The sequence below is a fragment of the Mesoplodon densirostris genome, chromosome 1, assembly GCF_025265405.1.
Source record: "Mesoplodon densirostris isolate mMesDen1 chromosome 1, mMesDen1 primary haplotype, whole genome shotgun sequence".
Taxonomy (NCBI): Eukaryota; Metazoa; Chordata; class Mammalia; order Artiodactyla; family Ziphiidae; genus Mesoplodon; species Mesoplodon densirostris.
The window spans coordinates 220,078,528-220,099,808 of NC_082661.1; the positions used below are offsets into that span (position 1 = coordinate 220,078,528).

Consider the following 21,281-nt stretch of genomic DNA (forward strand, 5'->3'; position numbering starts at 1 on the left):
AACGTTTTTAAAGGTTTGTAGAAAAGATGGCAGGAAAAGGAGCTGGTGGATTGATTCACAGGTCATGCAGGGAGATTATATAAAAAATTAATATTCGAGCTGAGTAAAAAAAATCTTTAAAATTTAAGAAACTGTATCATAGCTTTCACTTTTGGAAGAAGAAAAAAACAAAAACAAAAAAACACCCACAACGAAACGAAACCCATAGTGTTCCAGAGTTTCCAAAGAATCCGGCGACTAATTTGGTTCGCTGCAGCAGTTACTACCTCCTAATTAACCTCATTTTCTCCTTGGATTTCACGGATAAATCAAGCTCAGGCCTACTTAGAAAAGAGATCTGTCCTGCTAAAATTCAGCATCATGAAGTGTTCCAAAGCCCCTGCTCAGCACACAAGGAATCTACAACTTCTCTTATCAGGAGAAACTTCAGGAGAGACCAGACGTGCCCACCCAAGTTCCTTGTTGAATGTGGTCACAAAATCCGAACCCAAAGGCAAGCTGTTTTCTTCTTGGGACCATGGTTGTAGCAGTTCCTTGAAATGTACAGTGAAGGGATGCCGAGAAACCACAGCCCTCCCAGGTAAGGGGTTGAGTTTTAGTAAAGGCGCACTTCCTCAGGCCATGGCACAGAAAGCAGCCCTCCAACTACCGAAGCAGAGAACAAGCCTTTTCCACAAATTCGGTACATCTGGGTCCCCCACCCTCCCTTTTTTTCTCATTTGGTAAGTATCCAACCACCCAGAAATTCATGGCTACAATAGAGATTCACGGCGCAACGGCTTTCATACTGGTTAATTTTTTTTTTTTTAATTCTGTCAGTGAGCAGCATTTCCCAGTTCTACCCCCCAAAAACTAAGTTCTGATGGCAGCTCCATCAGGTGGGATCGCAGGATGCCTCTGTGATTAGGGTCCGTGCAGCATGGGTATCAGTTGGGTGCACTGGAGGGTCAGGAAGGCGGGGTCTGTCCAGTGTCTGGAGGCAGCTGTTGCAGGTACTCTACCAGCTAGCCCTGACAGCTTCAATATCACTCACCAGGTTCTGGGCCAGGCAGATCCCAAAAATCTGAGCAAGGAAGGAAAAGACAGTCAAACAGTAGAACTTCTAACTTTAGATTAGGCTTTTCTTTGGCTACTGAATTCCATTTTTTTTTTTTTTTTTTTTTTGCGGTACATAGGCCTCTCACTGTTGTGGCCTCTCCCGTTGCAGAGCACAGGCTCAGGGGCCATGGCTCACGGGCCCAGCCGCTCCGCGGCACGTGGGATCTTCCCGGACTGGGGCACGAACCCGTGTCCCCTGCATCGGCAGGCAGACTCAACCACTGCGCCACCAGGGAAGCCCTGAATTCCATTTTTAAAAAATCTTTGATTTTTAAAAATTGAGATAGAATTCACATCCCACAAAATTCATCCTTTTAAAGTGTATAATTTATAGTGATTTTCGGTATATTCGTGAGGATGTGCAACTATCACCGCTATCTAAATCCAGAACATTTTCGTTACCCCAAAAAGAAACTCTGTACCCATGAGCAGTCATCCAGACCCCACCCCCATCCCGACAGGCCTGGCAACCACTAAGCCACATTCTATCGCTATGGATTGGCCTATTCTGGACATTTAATATAAACAGAATCATATAATATATGGCCTTTTGTGTTGATCTGCTTTCATGTAGCAAAATGTTTTCAAGGTTCGTCCATTTTGCAACAGTAGTTCAATCTTTTAGATGGCTGAATAATATTCCATTGTATGGATACACCACATTTTGTTTATCCATTCCTCAGATGATGGACATTTAGATGGTTTTCACTTTTTGGCTATTGCAAATAATGCTGCTCTGAACATCTGTGTACAACTTCTTGGGTGAACATGTTTTCAGTACTTTTGGGCACATACCTAGGAGTAGAATTGCTGGGTCATATGGTAACTCTGTTTAATTTTCTCATGAACTGACAAATTGTTTTCCAAAGAGACTGCATCATTTCCATTCCCTTCAGCAATGTATGAGGGTTCCAATTTCTCCACATCCTAACCAGCTCTTGTTATTGGTTTGTCTTTTTTATTATAGCCATCTTGATATGTTTGAAGTGGTATGTCATTGTGCTTTTGATTTGAATTTTCCTCACAATTAACGATGTCATTACAAACAGCTAATGTGTATTTCCTTTGGAGAAATGTCTATTCAAATCCTTTGCCCACCTTTAAATTGGGTTTGTCTTCTTTTATTGTTGAGTTGTTCTTCATATGTTCTATATACAGGATCCTTAACAGATGTACTGATGTGCAAATATTTTCTCCCATTTTGTGGGTTCTCTTTTCACTTTCTTGATAGTATCATTTTCAGCACAGAAGTTTTTAATTTTGAAGAAGCCCAATTTATCCACTCTTCCTTTGGTTGCTTGTGCTTTTGGTATCATATCTAAGTAAACACTGCCTAATTCAAGGTCACAAAGATTTACACCTATATTTTCTTTTAAAACTTTTATAGCTTTACCTTTTACATTTAGGTCTTTGATCTGTTTTGAGTTAATTTTAATTTTAATTTTTTGGCCAAACCATGCGGCTAGCAGGATCTTAGCGCGCCCCCCCCCGACCCCCCCAACCAGGGATCGAACCCAGGGCTCCTGCAGTGGAAGCTCAGAGTCCTAATCACTGGACCACCAGGGAATTTTGAGTTAATTTTTATATGTGATGTGAGTTAGGGGTCTTTTGCCTATAGATATCCAGTTGGTCCAGCACCGTTTGATGAAAAGACTATTGTTTCTCCATTGAATGGTCTTGGTTTCCTGGTCAAAATATCAGCTGACCATAGATATAAAGGCTTTTTTTGAACTTTCAATTCCATTCCACTAATCTGTAGGTCCAACCTTATGCCAGTACACTCTATCTTGATCACGGTAGCTTTGCAGTAAGTTTTGAATTGGGAAGTGTGGAGTCTCCAACTTTGTGCTTTTTAAAGTTTGTTTTGCTATTCTGGGTCCCTTGAATTTCCATATGAGTTGTAGGATCAGCTTGTCCATTTCTGCAAAAAAGGCCGTTGTAATTTTGGTAGGGGTTGCACTGAATCTGTAGATCAATTTCAGGAGTACTGTCACCTTAACAATATTAAGTCTTCCAATCTGTGAATGCGAATGGCTTTCCATTTATTCAGGTCTTCTTTAATTTCTTTCAACCATGGCGCCTCATTTGTGACCCTCTAAGTTAAAGGTATCACATCACCATATGATGCAAAGCCTAGCTCTTGGGACTTCCCAGGAGGAAAAGTAGGTGCTCCCTTCCCTCACTAGCACTTTGCCAAGGTGGCCCAGAGAGAGGAAGGAGCAGAGTGTATCTGTGAAACTCCAAAAAGCCTGAGCCTTGCCACTGGGCAAGGCTCTACATCTGACCATTCCTGTCTGACCAGCTGTCACAATGCCGCATTACTGAGTCCATGGCAATGTTGGAATGCCAGCGGGCAGATACTGACCCAGTCAATTTCTCTTTCTTGAAAAGGAAAAAAAAAAAGGTTTCCTAAAGTCTTTCAGGACAGTAGCATCTAAAATCAGAGCTTTAATAAAATACACACCAAATACAGTTGAGGTCTGTTCCCCAGCCCTCCAATGGGTCTGAAAAGCTGTGAAATGATGGTGAATAAGCAAAGCTCCTGTCCTGGTGAGCGCTCTCCCAGGGCATCATTTCCCTGCGACATCCATCTTACCTGTAGCAATGCAATGCCTATGAAAATACCAGCCACAATGGTTAAGTTGTCCTGCAACCACTTCTCAAACTGGGGCACACAGCCTTTCGTGTAGATTACGATCTGCTGATCGACTTCCTTCAGAAGGGAAGAGGAGAGCACAGCGTCACTAAGCAAGTTCAAAAGCTCCTCCAACACCCTTCGTGCTAAGCGACAAGATGAGTTTCCACTTACTGGTTTTTGCCTGGCATCATAGCCACACTGAGTGTTGATGACATCTTCCTGGTGGAGAAAAGAAACAGAAGAGTGAAATTCACTGTCGTCAGAGAGGAAGCCCCCCTAGGGGTCAGCAGAAGACCCCTGTTAAGTGCTGGTCAGAAAATGTTTATTTGGGCACACAGACGTCCCAGGCACCATGTTAAACACCTTTACACACAATTCCATGAAATTATTATAACCATCCTCAGAAGTAGGTATTAAATATCCCTTCCTTTCCAAATGAGGAAAACTGAGACTCAGGAAATATCAGAAAGACTAGTAATTCCATTATGTGGGAGGCTCTAGATTCAAAGTTGATCATCTCAAGAAGCTTATGGGTCTAGGAAACTGGAGACATAAAAACCACAGTTAAAAGGTTTCTTATAATTACTTTCATAATGACTATCTTCACTTATGATCTTCTGGGGGGAATTCTACTTTTGAATCTATATACTTGTATGTGATTTAAATGATTTTTCAATGAGAATGAATTATTTTGGTAATTAAAAATGATACCCTGACCACACAGCACATGGACAGATGCCCTGAAATCTTATAGGCCTGATCAGAAACGTGGGTTCCGCTGCTTTAGGTTTGTTTATGTTTCCCCTCTGGAGGGTATGGGGTGGATTTTATTAGCTCAGCATTTATGGAATGAGATATCTCTACCCAGAGGATCTGTCGTTGAAAGGGGGGCACAACACCTGAGAATCTTCAGAATTCTTCTGATGGAACGGTAACTCAGGGCAGGGGCTGGAGACGGAGAGGGCAGGGCTTGCATCTACTGCCTGGGTGGGCGCCCTGGGCTCTGTGCTGGGCGCTCTCTTGCCTCCCAGCCTCCTCAGAGGAAAGGAGAAGTGAGCTAGTGGGAAAGGCTGGCGTTGCCGCTGAGGGCTCGGAGCGGGGCAGCGCAGTCCTCACCGCCTCTGTCTCCTTCAGACCCCCTCTGGGGGGCAGCCGACGAGAGGCTGTGCTTTGCTACCTCAAACCACTGTCCCCTCTTCTCTCTCTTTTTTTTTTTTCATTTTTTTTAAAATCGAAGTGTAGTAGATTTGCAATATTGTATTAGCTTCAGGGGTACAGCATAACGATTCAGTATCCTTACAGACGAGCCACGCCCCCTTTTAAAGAGCCCCGCACCCCCCCTCCCTTGCAGGGGAAAATCGGCCATGAACTCATCAGCCCCCACTCTGCTCTGTTCCTTGTGGAGAAGGGCGGGTCTGAGAGAGGACACCTGGGGAGAGAGAGAGGCTGAAGAGGACAGAAGGGCCGGGGGCACCTTCTCTCTCACATGTATTGTTCTAACCCTCAATTCTGCCTTTTAACTTATAGCAGGGGTGCTGCAGTTTAAGCTGTTCTATATACCAGGCACATGATTTGACTCAAAATACAATCAAACCTGTGGTAAAGAGGGTGGCTTGTGAACAGGTTTTATGTTTTTGTTTTTTTAAAAAAAGAATGACTGTAGTCATTCCGGCCCAGGGTCTGGGCAGCTGCAGTCTTCCTGCAAGTGGTCTCGTCCTATCTTGTCTCAAACGCTTCTGCTACTCCTAGTATTCCTTCGGAGCTAAGTCAGCAAGAAAAGGGTTACTGGGGCCTCCCTGGTGGCGCAAGTGGTTGAGAGTCTGCCTGCCGATGCAGGGGATACGGGTTCGTGCCCCGGTCTGGGAGGATCCCATATGCCGCGGAGCGGCTGGGCCCGTGAGCCATGGCCGCTGAGCCTGCGCGTCCGGAGCCTGCGCGCCCGGAGCCTGTGCTCTGCAACGGGGGAGGCCACAACAGTGAGAGGCCCGCATACCGAAAAAAAAAAAAAAAAAAGAAAAGGGTTACTAACCCCAAGCAATGCAGAGAGCTTCCACACAAGCCCATCCTTCTTGCAAAGAAGGAATCACAGGCAATACAGGCAGCTGCCTGAGCCTAAGCTCAGTTCCATCACTTGCCAGCAGTGTGAGCTTGGGAAAGTTACTTAAACTCCACGGGCCTTGATTTCACCTGAAAAGGGAAGATAATGGTGGTATCTGCCAGTAGGGATGTTCCAAACTTAAGCCAACACACAAAAAGGCTTAGAATAGGAACCAGCACGTACCGCTAAATTAATGTCAGGGATGATTACTCCTACGGGGAAGATCTGAGCACTAACCCCCCTACAGGAGCTACAGTTAGGAATGAGAGGCTAAGAAGAGGTTTCCAGAAAAAAACCACTCTGCTCATCCCACACATGCTCTCGGTGTGATGCGTGGAGCAGGCCAACGGGTTGCTGGCAGCCACTTACTGCGGGGTCTTTAGTACAGCAGGAGAAGGGCACGCCGCATCGCTCTCGACTTGCATTGGAATCTGTGCAATTGAAGTAAATATTTAGGTTCCAATCATCAGCTCCAAAAGCCCCACAGCACTGCCACTAGAGCAAACAGGAGAGAATTAGAACATCTCGACTTGGAGGCGACCAGGTGCCTACACTTGCACCCGCCAGGACGACCCACACCCAGCCTCTGCCAGCTCTAACCTTCTCTGTATCTCAGAATTTATTTTTAAACCAACTGAACCTAAAGGGCCCCTGTAAAAGCTTCCAAGGTAAGGCTGAAGGTTTGTAAGGATGTGTTGGCGTGAGACTTAGAAAACAATTGATGAGACCCGTGGCGTTAGGTGGAAGACGGGCAGAGCAGGAGTTGTACAGCAGGGCCCAGTTAGAGATAAGCAAGACAGAAAACAGTGGTAGTGTCTGAAGGAGGCAGCTGGAGTTGTGGGTAGGAGATCTAGAGGCTTTACTTTTTTTTAAATTTCCATCTCTACACCTGAACGGTTTTTTAAAAAATCCATTTGATTGAGGTGTAATTGACATACAATAAACTGCACATATTTAAAGTATACAATTTTATAAGTTTTGACGCACTTATACATCGTAAAACCATCACCACAAGCAAGATAGTGAATGTACTCGTTACCGTCCCCCAAGTTTTAGAGGCTTACTTTTCATTCTCTATCTGTTTCTACTCTGAATTTTGATAAACAAGAGCATGTATTTACATTTTCAACCTGAAACAAATTCAATCATCTAATTAAAATATAATCAAACAAGCTGTTAAATTCAGTGGGTCTTAAACGAGGCCTGATTCAAGGGCTGCTTCCATCACAAGCCCCTTTGACACTCCCCATGCTGGACTAGCCCTGCTTCTCCAAGTTAAATAAACATCAAGCCTTGACCATTTTAAGGGTTTCAAGACCAACAGCTACTTCAAAGTATTAAAGGCCATGAGAGAAAAGTGAAATCACATGAAATAACAGAATCTCCATATAAAGCAGACAGCATCTCAAGACAACGTGTATCCGCATGTTCTTCCAACTCATCGAGTCTTCCGAGGGTTTGGGCTGTGCATCTCCAGTTTGCCTACAATGCTCCATCAGATTTGTCACGCAAACTAGTCAGCAATAATACTTGGCAAGGTGTGAGCTTGCATCCATTATGACCCAACAAAACAGTGAAGCCTGCTGAGGACATGAAACAGGGCTTAATTTCACACCTGAGGGACAGCAGGCTCCAGGACAGTCGTTGCTGTCACCGAACAAAGGCAACACAATTCAGCTCCCTTCCGAGCACCTAAGGAGGGCAGGGGGCCTCCCTCACGGCGAGCGCCGATGCAGCCCTCTCCTCCCTTTATCAAAGGGACCCCAGCTCACTCTGGAAACCTGTCCAACCAAGAGCCAGCCACTGGTCCGCTGAGTTTCTGTCTGCCCTCCAGTTCTGCCATATACGTGAATGTCACGGACACGGCTCTCCAGGTCTGCTCACTTTATCCAGTTTCTCAGCGCATGCAAATAAAGGCCTGTCAGTTTGTAGGACAATAACACCTGAAGCCTCATATAAAACCACGTACGTCTTATGAGAGTGCCGTGCTATCCCCATGAGTTCAGTAGTTGCTACTATTATTCCCATTTTACTCTTGGGGAAATAGCTCAAGGTCCTATTAGCCCAAGGTCACTTAGCTAATCAGATTCTGGCACTAGCTGTGTCTTCCGAACTCTTGTTTATACCATTCTGCGTTGTGAGTGGAACAGGGCATCCGCTACTTCGTTCGCATCGCAGAGGCTGTCACGTCGTAACGTTGAGAAACCTGAGTGGGATGGTTCTACTCCACAGGCTCTTCACTTGTGAGAAGCCACCGAGGCTTGACTTTCAGTTTAGCTGCAGGTGCTATAATAATATTTGGATAGGCACAATCCTAGGAACTTTGTGGATAAACATTCTATTGACTAAGTATATTATTATGAGCTGTGAAGTGTGGAGAATGATCCAAAAGGGGGCCAAGAAGAGGAACGAACCCACATCTAACACCAAAGAACAGGGTTAAACCTACAGCAAAACAATAGTCTTCAAATGTCGATAGGAATGGGCACCTTTGACTCTAACCTTTTTGCCTAAGAGGTTTCTTCCTTGTTCTTAGTAGAAATTGAGGTAAGTGAAAATAAGACATTTCCCATTAGGGTACATATCGTGTATGCCCTAGAACAGGTCAGAAAATAATAAATACACAAGCAAACAGACAAAAACCCATGCAGAAAAGTCAGAGGTAGGTTCCAGCTGGCAGATGCAGAAGCCAGGAGGAGTTTTCATTGGGGTCACCCTTCCGAGAAGGCTTTCAACTTGAAAATATACCAAATTTAAACTTACATATTCCTGGGTGAAGTCTATGAGGTTTTGCAAATCAATGTCATCCCTGTACGCTCTGATGTTGTTGTTTATAAAGAAATACAGCTGGTCTTTGATCCAGTCTTTGAAAACAAATGCCAGAACCCCGGCCGTGAGCTCCAGGAAGAAAATAATTCCCAGGAATACAGAAAACTAAAACAAAAGGCACATACACAGAGAACAGTTATAAGGGCTATTTTGATCCTATACAGTCAAATGTTTCCTTCTAAAAAGGTTTATAATACCATTGGGTTGTTACCCATGTCAGTTTCTTAAGATTCATTAATAGAATAGTACACTCCAAGAAAGGGTTTTAAAAAATCACTTCAGAATCACATTTTAGGGGCTCTGGTGTTCCATTTGGTAATTAACCAACAAAGCCCATAAGCAGACGTGGATAACAGGAATTCCTCATTAGACCCACACTAAGGCCTAATGAATTTCTCCTGATTAATGCATTCGTCAGACGCTTGAACAACAACCTGCTCCTACCTCTAGTAAGCTTTTGTAACGCTGAAAGATAAATCAGCCCAGTATTTTAAGATCGCCTGTCATTTGTTACTGTGGCCTTGATTCTGTATGCAATCTAGTCCTTTTCCAGATTCAGATACTGTGTTAATTCCCCTTTGCACCTGCTACACGGGGTGAAACAGCAGATGGGTTCATTTTAGGTGAAAAGGTCAAAGAGGAACTGGGTGGGGGCAGCTGTAACATGAAAATAACTTCCCATGATGAAAACAAAATGAAACCACTGGGTTGAGGGCTTTCTTGGGACAGCAAGCTGTGCCAGCTTTCCTTTGTGAAGCACCAGGCTCAGAATATTTTAAAGAGCATCAACACGCAGCCAGAGGAAGACTTCCGGTTGACGCAGACAGCGAGAATTTAAAAGGAAGGCTGGAGACCATGGGTTGCAAGGTAATTGCCCATAAATCTGGAGAAACTTCCCTTTCATCTAGAAGACCCAGAAATGTCTCATCTTAGTCACATCAACGTCCCGCTCACGCCCACGGTTCCTTCCACTTCCTCCCACCCCCATGTTCTCACCCTTTTCAAGCTATTTTGCTCAAGCCATTTACGAGAAATGAGGCCGTGAAGGACCAGAGGGTAAACGGCAGGCAAACTTCTGTGGACAAGGGCAGAAAGGGTGGCACTGGGGCCACCTGCTGAGCCGAGCTCCTGAGGGCTCCTGCCACACAGGAGAGGCTGGGGAGGTAGAGAGGCTACGGTCTGCTGTGCCTGCATTCAGCGAGCAGACGGCAAGCAGCCGACCAAGAGGAAAATATGTTGGCGACGGCTGCAAAGGAAGCTACAGCTACTTACGAAAATAAAAGACAAAAAACGGTTATTCAGTCAGCAAACACCTACTGAATGGCCCACAAGACATCAGGCTCGGGCCTAGGTGGGCTTTGCAGAGGCGAGGATAAGTAGGACCACAGCTCTGACTCCAAAGAGCCCCCAGTCTTATGTGAGGGTGGGAAAGGGCCGTGGGGTCAGGTCTTCCCACATTAGATGTCAGCATATCTGGCAGTGTTTATCCAGGGTGCCAAGTGCCATTCTGGGAGGATGGGCATGAGGGGAGGGGTGGAAGGAAGGAAGAAGTGCCTGCCCAAGTCTAGGACCCCAAGGTCTAGGTCCCAACGCTAGACGCTCCAGCTCAGCCCCTCAGGTTCCATAGAGCTCCTGGTCATCTGTCCTTGATGAATTCACTTTAGAAATAGAATCTAAACAGTTCTTAACCATCATCAGTAGTACGCCTAATTTCAAAGTGAGCTTTCCTCAATCTAGAAAAAAGGAAAGAAAAAAAATCCTATCACTTTCACACAATGCCTACCCCACCACATAAAATGACTCCCTCCTTTAGCGGGTACTACTCTACACAGGTAAATACGACAGTTATCACACTATAGAAATGAGAGAATCATAGCTAGTTCACAGGCGCACGCACGCAAAAGAGCAGAACAGAGGTCATGCAAAGGTTTTCATTAGATTTTTGTTCTCCCCTCTATCAAGGTGAGGCCCAGTCACCCTGGTAAGTTTTTTCATAATGTTACATAATATATGTATCAGAAATTGAGTCCAAATTAAATTCTTATCAAATATTTGGCAGAAATCAGCATCCTTCGGGTCCTATGAGCTAATTTCCCCCATTTCTGAAGGTGCAGAGACTGACTCACAGGCTTCATCCAGGGGCCTCAGTCAGTCAGGAAGCTCCATTTTCTCAGCTCCCGGATTTTTTCCCCCCAGCAGTTCTCTTAGCTTTATGACATCAGATGTTTGAAGCTGTTTGGAGCCATGTTGACATTACTTCCTACTTCCTTCATATCTCCTGCTCAAAGCATATTCTAGGCCCGTTTTGATTGTTTGTACTAAATGGAGAGAGAGGGCATTTAAACTATTCTCCAAGACTTAAAAAAGCCAAGAAACAACACAGTTCTCTTCATTTCCAATGTGGGACTTTATAAATTAAGATGCCAGTCTAGAGAAATGTATGTCTTTCTGCCTGTTCAGCTAGCTCTGGTATCTTCAACTACAAAAATCATCAACTATATTAAACAGGGTACCCTTATAAACTAAACTCTATGCAAGGAAGTCACAGTAAAGGGGAGACTAACGCTGATAAAATAGTGGCCAGTAGTAAGTATGATCTGTGGCCCAGTGAGGCTACAGAAAAGCTGAGTGAGGTGAGCTCAAGCATTTACAAGTATCTCACACCAAGAAGACGGGCAGGCTGGTAGGTCACAATCAGGGACAAAGCTCTCCTGAGGGCTCCAGAGGTCAAGACTCGGTGAGGAATGAAGTAAGTGTGTGTGTGTGTGTGTGTGTGTGTAAGACAAAGGGAGTCTTGGAAAACTCTTCCCAACACAGACCTATGTATAAAGAACAGAGAACCAACTGCTCATCACATTGTACACAGGACCAAGCATCCCTTGGTTTTCCCTGTTAGCATGAGTCATATGAACTTTCAGAACAGCCTCCAGAACCTTGTCTGAAGCAGAGCCGCCCAAATGCAAAATGAGCTAGCCCAGGGGGACAGTGAGGGGACAGCGAGTCTGCTCTTCTTAGGGCAATTCAAGAAAAGATGCCAGAGGAGATGGGGCAGAAGTGTGGGGGAAGGGAATCACACAGGGCAAGGCCGTTGGGGCTAGTTCTGGGCAATGCTCTTGTTTTAAATGAAAATGCCGTTAGATGATGATGTGTCAGCCGAGGTGGAGAATGACCCTAGGAACAGGGGATATAACACTAAGGCTGTTCTTCCAAAGTCCCACCATCTTCCCTCACCACAGGATGGTGGGGTTCTGAAAAATCATTTTTCTGTTCTTGGGGAGGGGAGTGGATGCTGTCGTACGTTGGGCTGTGAGACAGACGCTCACCAGAATGCCAAGCTCGAGACAGACAGACACACTTAGCTGAAGCTGACCACTGGCGACACCTACCAAACGGATTTCAAACACACACAAGTTAACACATGCCATTTTGATCTCCTGAGGAAGGAATCTCCAAAGGAAAAGCCTTTTACTTTTCATTCTCGACTTTTAATACTTATCTACCCCCTGGTTAAACTCCTCCTCCAAAAAGATTCAGGCTAACAATGATCACACCAAATACCCCGCAAGGGATCTAAAAATTATGCTGGTCACACAAAGGAGGCCTTTGTGCTGGCAGAGAACACAGGAGGTATGCATTTACTGTTTCTGTTCACCAGAACCTACTGCTTAACAGATTTAATCTGGACATGTCACAGACACTGTGCTTAGGTCTGGTTTCTCTAAACCAACTACCTAAACAGCTTTCTACTGACTATGTGCTTAAAAGAGGGGGCAAAAAATCATTCAAAAGAAGAAAACTAGGTACCTAGATAGACCTACCTTAGTCCTAAAGCAATTTTAGGGATTGGAATGCAAACTCACGACATCCATGTACCAAACCTCCATGGATGGCATGGGGAGGGGCTGGTGCTGATATTATTAAGAAGCCAGGGGCAGAGGAGGGTGGAGGGTGGGTATCTAGGGAGCCCTCCTACAGGAGAAGCATTACCCAGGCCACATGCCTGCCAGTGCCTTTGGTACGGCTCACTCTTGCTGGCAGACAGGGTGTCCTTTTGATGTGAGATGAGAGTTTGGCTCTCAACCTGACAGCGGAGTGCGGTACTTACAAACTTGAGAAGGAAAGTGTTTTCCCGTAGAGCTCCAATGCACCCAGCAAATCCCAGAATGAACATCACTCCTCCTACCACGAGGAAGAGCCAAACTGGGTCAAAGCCGCCAAGATCGGTGATGGAAGAGATGTTGGACAGAACTCCCTGGAAGCGGAAAAGAACACACAACAGGGTGCCAGTAGGCGGGGTCAGTTTTCTATCATGAAAAGATGACTGCCTCTGCCTTTCCCCACCCCACCCCACCCCAAGAAAAACTTGAGAGGTATCTGACTGTCACGTCACATCAAGAAACACCGCAAGACAGACAGACAGAAAGAAAGAAAAGAAAGAAAGAAAAAGAAAGAAAGAAAGAAAAGAAAAGAAAAGAAGAAAGAAAGAAAGAAAGAAAAAGAAAGAAAGAAAGAAAGAAAGAAAGAAAGAAAGAAAGAAAGAAAGAAAGAAAGAAGGAAGGAAGGAAGGAAGGAAGATAGGTAGATAGGTAGGTAGATAGATAGATAGATAAAACAAAAGAAAAGAAAAACTACTTTCCAAGGTCTAGATGGGTTCATATTTTTTGTAAAACTACATAAAGCAAAGACATGACCCCTAGAAACCGTCACCAGACCCTGTATGGAGAAGACGTGGATGTTACTTTGCTTTCTATGTCTCCAAATATAAGTGGTCTGAGTGAAAAACAGATGTGTAAGAAAGACACCTCTCAACACCCGAGAGGTGTCATCCTTACATCCCCAGGGCATGCAGATGCCAGACAAGGGCCACCTTCAAACCACTGGCACTTCTCAGGAAATAGGGTAGAGCTGGAATCTTAAAGCTAATAGGGCAGCCAGTCCCAGCCACAAGCCCCTAAAAGTTTTCCAGGGAAAAGCTCACCTCAGGTCCACCCTTCAGCTCCCTGGGAGACCCTATCAGGCTCAGATCCCCAAAGCCCACCTGGGTGGTTTGTGCTGATGGCTTTTCCACATTGAGTTATTAGGGTATTTCCTTACCCTCATTTAAATGACTTAAAAATCAAAGGTTACTCCCCGGCTTGCAACCCGTTTGTTCTCCTGCCAAAAGAACCCAGAGTAATTTCATTTCTCCACAAACAATGCCACTTCTTTACTGAAATTCTTTCTCCCTTAAGTGTGATATACCACATCAAATACCACCCAGAACCTAAGTTAGAAATTTTATGAGATTTTTTTCCTCTACAATGGAAGGTATATATTTACTATTCATTCTTACAGAGGCCAGCTACTGCTATTTTGAAACTGTGGAGGCATGTGAGTCTTAAATACCCGATATCATCAGTATCTTATTTTCTTATCATTAAATTTGTTTTGAGCTCTCAAAATACCCCCAGAGTACCACGGTATAGTTTGCTGTAAAGCCTTAATATTAAACAATTTGTTTTCAAAGCATTCCCAACAACCTGGAAAAACAGGAATACTCATCTCATTTTATCCTCGAGGAAAATAGAGCCCAGAGAAGTCTGGTGATTTGCTGAAGGTCACACCGCTACTGATTTTTTAGAATCAGAACAGAGCGTCTGCCTCAATCATCTTTCTCTACCAAGTGGAAGCTATGTACTTGCTTCCCGGCACTCTTCAGTCAGCAGTAATCAACACCTGAGTTTAGGGTTTCTATGTTTTAACCCATTTTAAGGTTGTAGGAACACTGAACAAGAGAATTCTGTTTATAAGGTTTCTGTTTCTTGCAGGGGCGGGCGCAAGGTGGGCAGGAATCACTTTAAGGACAATAATAGGATACTAATAATAGAACACGTATGAGACACAAAGGACTCCTAAAGTGCACAACTTAAACCTTATGAAAAAGGCCAGAGTTATAAAGTCAGAGATGAAGGGCTGAGAGATTATTAAACACTCAGGAATGTAGGGTGTATTCACTAATGTCTGGGGTGACATCATACGAGGCAACCACACCCTTCGTGAAACTGCATAGATCAATGGTTTGATCCAACCTTGTGTTTCTTAGATTTCCAAGCTCTGAACTATGAATACTCCAGGGGGCGGGGATAGGAAAACCCAGAAATACTGTAACCAATTCTCCACCTACCCAAATGATGCTGAGAAAAAAAAAAAAAATTGCCAGAAGTCAAACAAAATCTAAGCGACAGTGGTGAGGGTCCAGAATTGGAAGGAAATCAACTTCTCCCCTCAGAATGCCTTTAAGCATAGGTGGTAATATTTAAGGTCTTAATGTTTTGGACCTGCTCAGCCAGGGGAAGAGAGGACTTTGAGGGTATGTGATAACATTCTTACACTTTAAAAAGTCAACATAATTATGGAAGAAGAAGTAGATTCAGTTTACTTGGCACCAAACAGAAGCAGCACAGCTGGAAGGCACAGGAGGAGACGTCCGTTCCGGGATAAAGAGGCCTTTCGAATACCAGCGGGTCTCCAGCAAAGGGGCAGCGAACGCGGCCTGAGAAACATGGGCTTCCCCGGGCGGGGGCCGAAGCTGTGAGCCTCCCTCAGCAGCGCGCCAGGGGGGATTCTCAAAGAGGAGGGGAACTTGGCACTTACTGTCCTTTAGGTTCCTTCCAGTTTTAAGACCATTCTATGATTTCATCCATCTTTAATGGGCTTTTTATTTGTGACTCACACCAAAGTCTGGGCAAAAATCAGATTGTTCCCAAACACTCTTCCATGATCCGTGGCTGCACACAAAGAGCTCCATGGATAACAGGACACGTTATCTGAGGAATTTAGCAAAACAAGCAAACCAACACACACCTGTACCTGAAATACCGAGACCCTCCCTCCCCAAAAGGCAAAAAAAAGTATGGTCCCAACTGTCAGTAGATTCCTGGAGCACTGTCCTCTCTGGGTTTAATTTGGAGGGTGAGAATTTGGCTTCTCAAACTCATTTTCATACTTTTACCCTCCCCAGCCTGCAGGGGCAGTTTTAATTGAGAGGCCTTCCACTGTTTCCATGGAAACAACAATCATTTGAGGGCTGAGCTGGGCTGAAGATTCTACTCATTTAATCCCACATTCTGGCAAAAGACAGGGCTGGAGACAGATACGGAGAGGTTGTAGGAAATAACATTCTGCAGAGGACAGAAAAGACAACCAAAAACTTTATTTTTAATGGATTCCAGGTAGTTATCAGTCGGAAACTAACTCGAATCTTAAAACACAAAGTACGGCAGTCAAGGCCCAGTTTTCTTTTCCTGAGGATTAGGGTGGCTAACTGGATGGGGATGGAAAAAAGACATACTGTTTCACCTGTGCAACGTCTCCAAATACTCACTGAAGAGCAGTCTTACTGTTTCTAACTACACGGAGAAACCAAAGAGGAGCTGAACATAATCCTGGCAACAATGACTGGGGGCTACAAAAATGACAGGCAGTTGACAGTTCAGCCTTCTGTTGTCTCAAAGATGGGGTCTTTCACGGGACTTTTTAACTGTGTTAAGCTCAATTTGACAGCTGAGTAAGAAGCGCTAGGACACGCCAGCTGAAGAATGATTATAATTAAAGCTTGTAGTTGACAAGAAGCCGGCAGAAAAAAAAAAAAACAAACCCAAGATTACAGTTAAGTCTGCCAAGTGATTTAAAACAGACATTGAGATTCGTGGTAAATCCTCAGGAATGTGCAAGCACACCAGCAGCAGACACCTTGTCTTCCGGGCACCTGTGGGCACCACCCTCTCCTTCAGGGAACAGCGCCTCCCTCTTCTTGTAAGGATTCCTCCTCCCCAAACCCATTCCACGACCTCCTCAGAGCTGCCAGTTCTCACGTGACCCCACCGCCCCGGGAGGAGTCGGAGAGCCTGAAATCCCCTGCCTCCGACACCGGGATCTGGAATAGGCATCTGTCTCTAGTGGCTGAAGCTGTAAAAGGCCCAACTCTGGAGCCACGTGCAGTGTGTTTTTCACCTTGTGGAGAAAGTCAGTCTGTAGCGAAAAACAAAGAGCAAGGGTAGGGAAAGAAAATCCTGACGGTATTATAATCCCTGGCCTGACCGTGAGTTCTGTGAGTCACTCAGGAGCCTTAGACCCCTTGATCACATAGAGTGGTTGCATCTGGATCTGAATTTGCACCTGAGGAGTCCCACACAACACGACAGCTTCGAATAAACTGTGCTTTAGTGTTGCATGTATGTGCGTGCGAGCACACACACGACCAAAACTAAAGCTCACAATCTACACTGGAAAATAGTATTGGGTCGGGGGTGGGAAGCAGACGGGGCGGGGTGGGGAGTATAGAGGGAAGTGTTGGATTTAATGATACCTTTACTCAGATGGCTGATATTTCCAGTCAACACAGCAACTGAGCCAGTGTAAATAATCTCCTTCACGTTGACTCACTATCAATTCAGCATCATTAATGAAACAATCAGTTCCGGAAGGAACTTTTAGGTTTTGCCTGTGTCACCAACAATACGTACATGATTTCAGCTCCCGTTCTCCACGTTGGCTTGAATGGTCAGTCCTTGGGTTTAAATAACAACTTTTTAGAACTCAAACTTATTGAAAAAATAAACCAATACAAAACGTTATCTGGCTACTCTCCTTTGTACACAGAGCTGCTGCTGACGTGAGAAGAGCACACACAGAGCCTGAATTTGCACCCCAGGAATAAATCCTCCTCCTCCTCCCTGGATCCTGCAGCAAAGCCCTGAGAGTTAAAGACGTCAAGGGTACTGGCCTTGTGCGTAAGGTCAGAAAATAGCATCCTATGAAGCTGAATCTAACCGGAATAAGGATAAATGGATGAGGAGCAGAACAGTTGTCCACGTGTACTTAATCCTTTAGCCATTTGTTATGGTTGCCGTGAAGGTGGAATTCTGAACAGGAGCAACAAAGACAGGAAAGGAATGAGTCAGAAAAAGAGAGAGAGCCAGAGACCAAGACTGCAGGTCACAAGAAGAATATATTCGAATACTATAGAGTCAAGAATAAAAGGAGGATTTCTCATACACATATCCTTTGTTAATACATTAAGATTACATTAAGCTTTTCCGGTCAGCGGCCTGAGGTGACTCTAAAAATGGTTCGCTGTTCACTTGACCCAGAAAATCCCACAAAATCATGCAAGTCGAGAGGTTCAAATCTTTGTGTTCACTTTAAGAACACTCGTGAGGGCCTCCCTGGTGGCGCAGTGGTTGAGAGTCCGCCTGCCGATGCAGGGGACACGGGTTCGTGCCCCGATCTGGGAGGATCCCATATGCCGCGGAGCGGCTGGGCCCGTGAGCCATGGCCGCTGGGCCTGCGCGTCCGGAGCCTGTGCTCCGCAACGGGAGAGGCCACAACAGTGAGAGGCCCGCATACCGCAAAAAGAAAAAAAAAAAAAAGAACACTCGTGAAACAGCCTAGGCCGTTAAGGGTATGCATATCCGAAAAGCCACCAAGTATCTGAAGGATGTCCCTTTAAAGAAGCAGTGTGTGCCATTCCGTCGTTACAATGGTGGAGTTGGTAGGTGTGCCCAGGCCAAACAGTGGGGCTGGACGCAGGGTCGGCGGCCCAAAAAGAGTGCTGAATTTTTACTGCACACGCTCAAAAATGCAGAGAGTAATGCTGAACTTAAAGGGCTTAGATGTAGATTCTCTGGTCATTGAGCATATCCAGGCGAACAAAGCCCCCAAGATGCGGCGCAGGACTTATAGAGCTCATGGTCGGATCAACCCATACATGAGCTCTCCACGCCACATTGAGATGATCCTTACTGAAAAAGAACAGATTGTTCCTAAACCAGAAGAGGAGGTTGCCCAGAAGAAAAAGATATCCCAGAAGAAACTGAAGAAACAAAAACTTATGGCCCGGGAATAAATGCTGCAAAAAAATAAATGCAAATAAAAGTAAAAAAAAAAAAAAGAAAGAAAAGATTACATTAAGAAAAACTAGTATAAATGAACATCCATAAGAGCTCTTCATATTCATACTGTATACACCTGTACCTATATTCTTGTGACCCTCACTCATCTCCTCCAAGTCTACAGCTGTTGCTGCAGCAGAGGCAAAAACAAATTGACTGTAACCAAGTGCTGCTATAAAGACAAAATGAAGAGCAGTCAATTAAAAAAGTTAAAACAAATATTTTCAGCAAATTCGCCATTCCACAAATTGGCTGTTAGACAACTAGCTTTTGGCATATCAATCTGGAGCCTTTAAGAGATGACTGCCAAGGAAAATAGGAGATTTCCATTAACCCCTAGGTACTAGACAGTATCTCTCAGAACTTAGCAAGGAGACCAAGATGTGTCTAAGAAGAAATAAGACACGTTAATGGAACATGGCTGAGGCAATACCATTATAACAGAAGTTTAGAAAGCCAACAAACAAAAAATGTACTGATGTGTATCTGTCACCATACAAGGGGGACTCTGAAATTCCAGCTACTTAGACAAGTCTGCTCTAGGGTGTGGCAGAGAGCAGTCCAGAGTCAGCCTCATCCTGGCACAAGCCATCCTGTACTCAAGCCACCTGGCTCACCTGCAATTTCCCCTGGAATCCAGGAAAAGGGCAGCCTGGACAAGGGCTAGATGTAGAGCAGACAGACAGACGGGGCATTGCAATACGGACTACCTTGTCTTGAATCTCAGTTCCACTACCTATTACCTGTGTGATCTTGGTTAAGCTACCAAACCTGCCTAAGCCTCAATTTCCACATCTATGAAATGGTACCCTACATCATAAGGTTATCCTGAGGATGTAGGAAATAATCTAAGTTAAATCCAAACACTATGCTGAGTCTTCGGCACATAACGAGAATTCAGTCAAAGTTTATCAGCATCGTCAGTATCACCACTACTATACTGGACCAAGAGGAAGACATCGGGTGCTATAGAAAGCACACTGGAGGGGCTTCTAACCCAAAGGCTTCGGAGAGGAATCTATTCTGCTTTGGCACTTGCCCTGCCTGACCCCCTTCTAAGAACCTCCGTGGCCACACTGGATGATCATGTCTAAAGGAGGTGGCAGGAACCGACGTGCCAATCAATCTTCTTTCTTGAGAAACTGGAAGTCACCTAAAAGGCATTCAGCATAAAGGCAGACGGGAGAGGCCATGAGTAAGCAAAAGCCAGCAGTAGGCAGAGGCCATGAGGGGGTGGAAGCTGAGAGGATACAGAAGCGGGGCAGGGGAGAAAAGAGCAGTGAGAAGTCAGCCAGCAGTGGAGAGCATGCCCAGCAGCCGGCAGCCACGTGGCCGGGATGCTGCACACTGAACCAGGCCAGGGATACCACTGCTGCCAAGAAGCTGACTGGGCACGCCGGTCGCTGAAGATTCACGGCTCCTGAACGACTTTCCAGTTACTAAACCATGTCCCGTTCCCTTCGAGATCTCGTGCTTCAATGGTCTGATGAACATGGAAAGTCTCAGTGAGGACATGACTCCACCCTCCATCTCCTCACCAGCACCTCGTTCATTCAACCATCTCTGGAATTTAAGCAGCCCCTCCCCAGGGTTTGGCGATAAAGCACTATATTCTGAGTGTCACTATTTCTTCTTGGAAGAGGTTTAAACACACATGCAGAAATGAAAACGCAAGCAAAACTCCAGAAAGGTTTCAAACCAATAAACCTCAGGAGTGTCTGTGGTTTTCCCCACCAGCACAGAGCAGCCTCTGTGTGCCACCTGGCAAGCTTCAGTCTCTTCTCTCTCAACTCAGCAAAGAAATGCAAAAATAGCATTAATAAGCCCCTAAGGTCTGGGACTCTTCTGCTTTGGCATATACAGGCGCATTCCTTCCAACTGCTGGATGAGAAACAGAGAGACAGGCAAATGGAATGTGCACCCAAAGCCAGGCCAGATGGACCCCTTGGAGATTTATGATCCTGAGCCCTGATTCACCCACCCGCCCTAAACTACTACTGGGTGAAACTGGCAACACTTTTCCTAGAGTAAGAGGGGGAGAAGCATTTCCCTACCTGAGAAAGAATGACAAGGTAGGACATTTTCAAGAAAATGAGCTACTCAGAGAGGGTGGCCCTGGAGAGCTGGCGATGGGTTTTGAAACAACGTCCACAGGAGTCCAAGCTGGGGCACAGGGGCGCAGGGAAACGTGCCCCGTAACAACTCATCGGAGATCCTCAAGGAATGTTACCGGGCAAAGCCACACTGCAAACTCCAAAACACCCATGTATCTAAGGAATTCCTGCAGGATCCAGAGAGAGGACACAGAGGAACGGGAGCTTGCTGGGACCTGAGGTCAGGGAGAGGTGGGGGCGTAGGGGCAGCGTAACCCGTGGCCTGGCGAAGAGATGTAAGGTTAAAGGAAGACCCGACACTTTCAAGATGTGTGGTTTTCCATTTTTTTTCTTGTCAGAAAAGGTCATCGGTGAGATTCAAGTAATCCCTTCTCGCAGATAAAAAACGGCCACGGGGCTTCCCTGGTGGCGCAGTGGTTGAGAATCTGCCTACTAATGCAGGGGACACAGGTTCGAGCCCTGATCTGGGAAGATCCCACATGCTGCGGAGCAACTAGGCCCGTGAGCCACAACAACTGAGCCTGAGCGTCTGGAGCCTGTGCTCCGCAACAAGAGAGGCCGCAATAGTGAGA

At 45.4% G+C, this 21,281-nt stretch overlaps 1 protein-coding gene and 1 pseudogene across 1 annotated transcript in view; one reads left to right on the top strand and one right to left on the bottom strand.

Moving 5' to 3' along the window:
* Positions 1–768: 768 nt before the first annotated feature.
* TSPAN5 (tetraspanin 5) overlaps positions 769–21,281 on the bottom strand; it is a 176,341-nt gene continuing 155,828 nt past the window's right edge. Inside the window, exons 3-8 of the mRNA XM_060094910.1 lie at positions 12,769–12,915; positions 8,598–8,768; positions 6,204–6,329; positions 3,908–3,955; positions 3,695–3,811; positions 769–1,063 (exon numbers count right to left, since the gene is read on the bottom strand). Of these exons, the coding sequence (XP_059950893.1) occupies positions 998–1,063; positions 3,695–3,811; positions 3,908–3,955; positions 6,204–6,329; positions 8,598–8,768; positions 12,769–12,915 (675 nt within the window). The 3' untranslated portion in view covers positions 769–997. The remainder of the gene's footprint in view (positions 1,064–3,694; positions 3,812–3,907; positions 3,956–6,203; positions 6,330–8,597; positions 8,769–12,768; positions 12,916–21,281) is intronic.
* On the top strand, positions 18,078–18,571 carry LOC132487150 (large ribosomal subunit protein uL22-like; annotated as a pseudogene).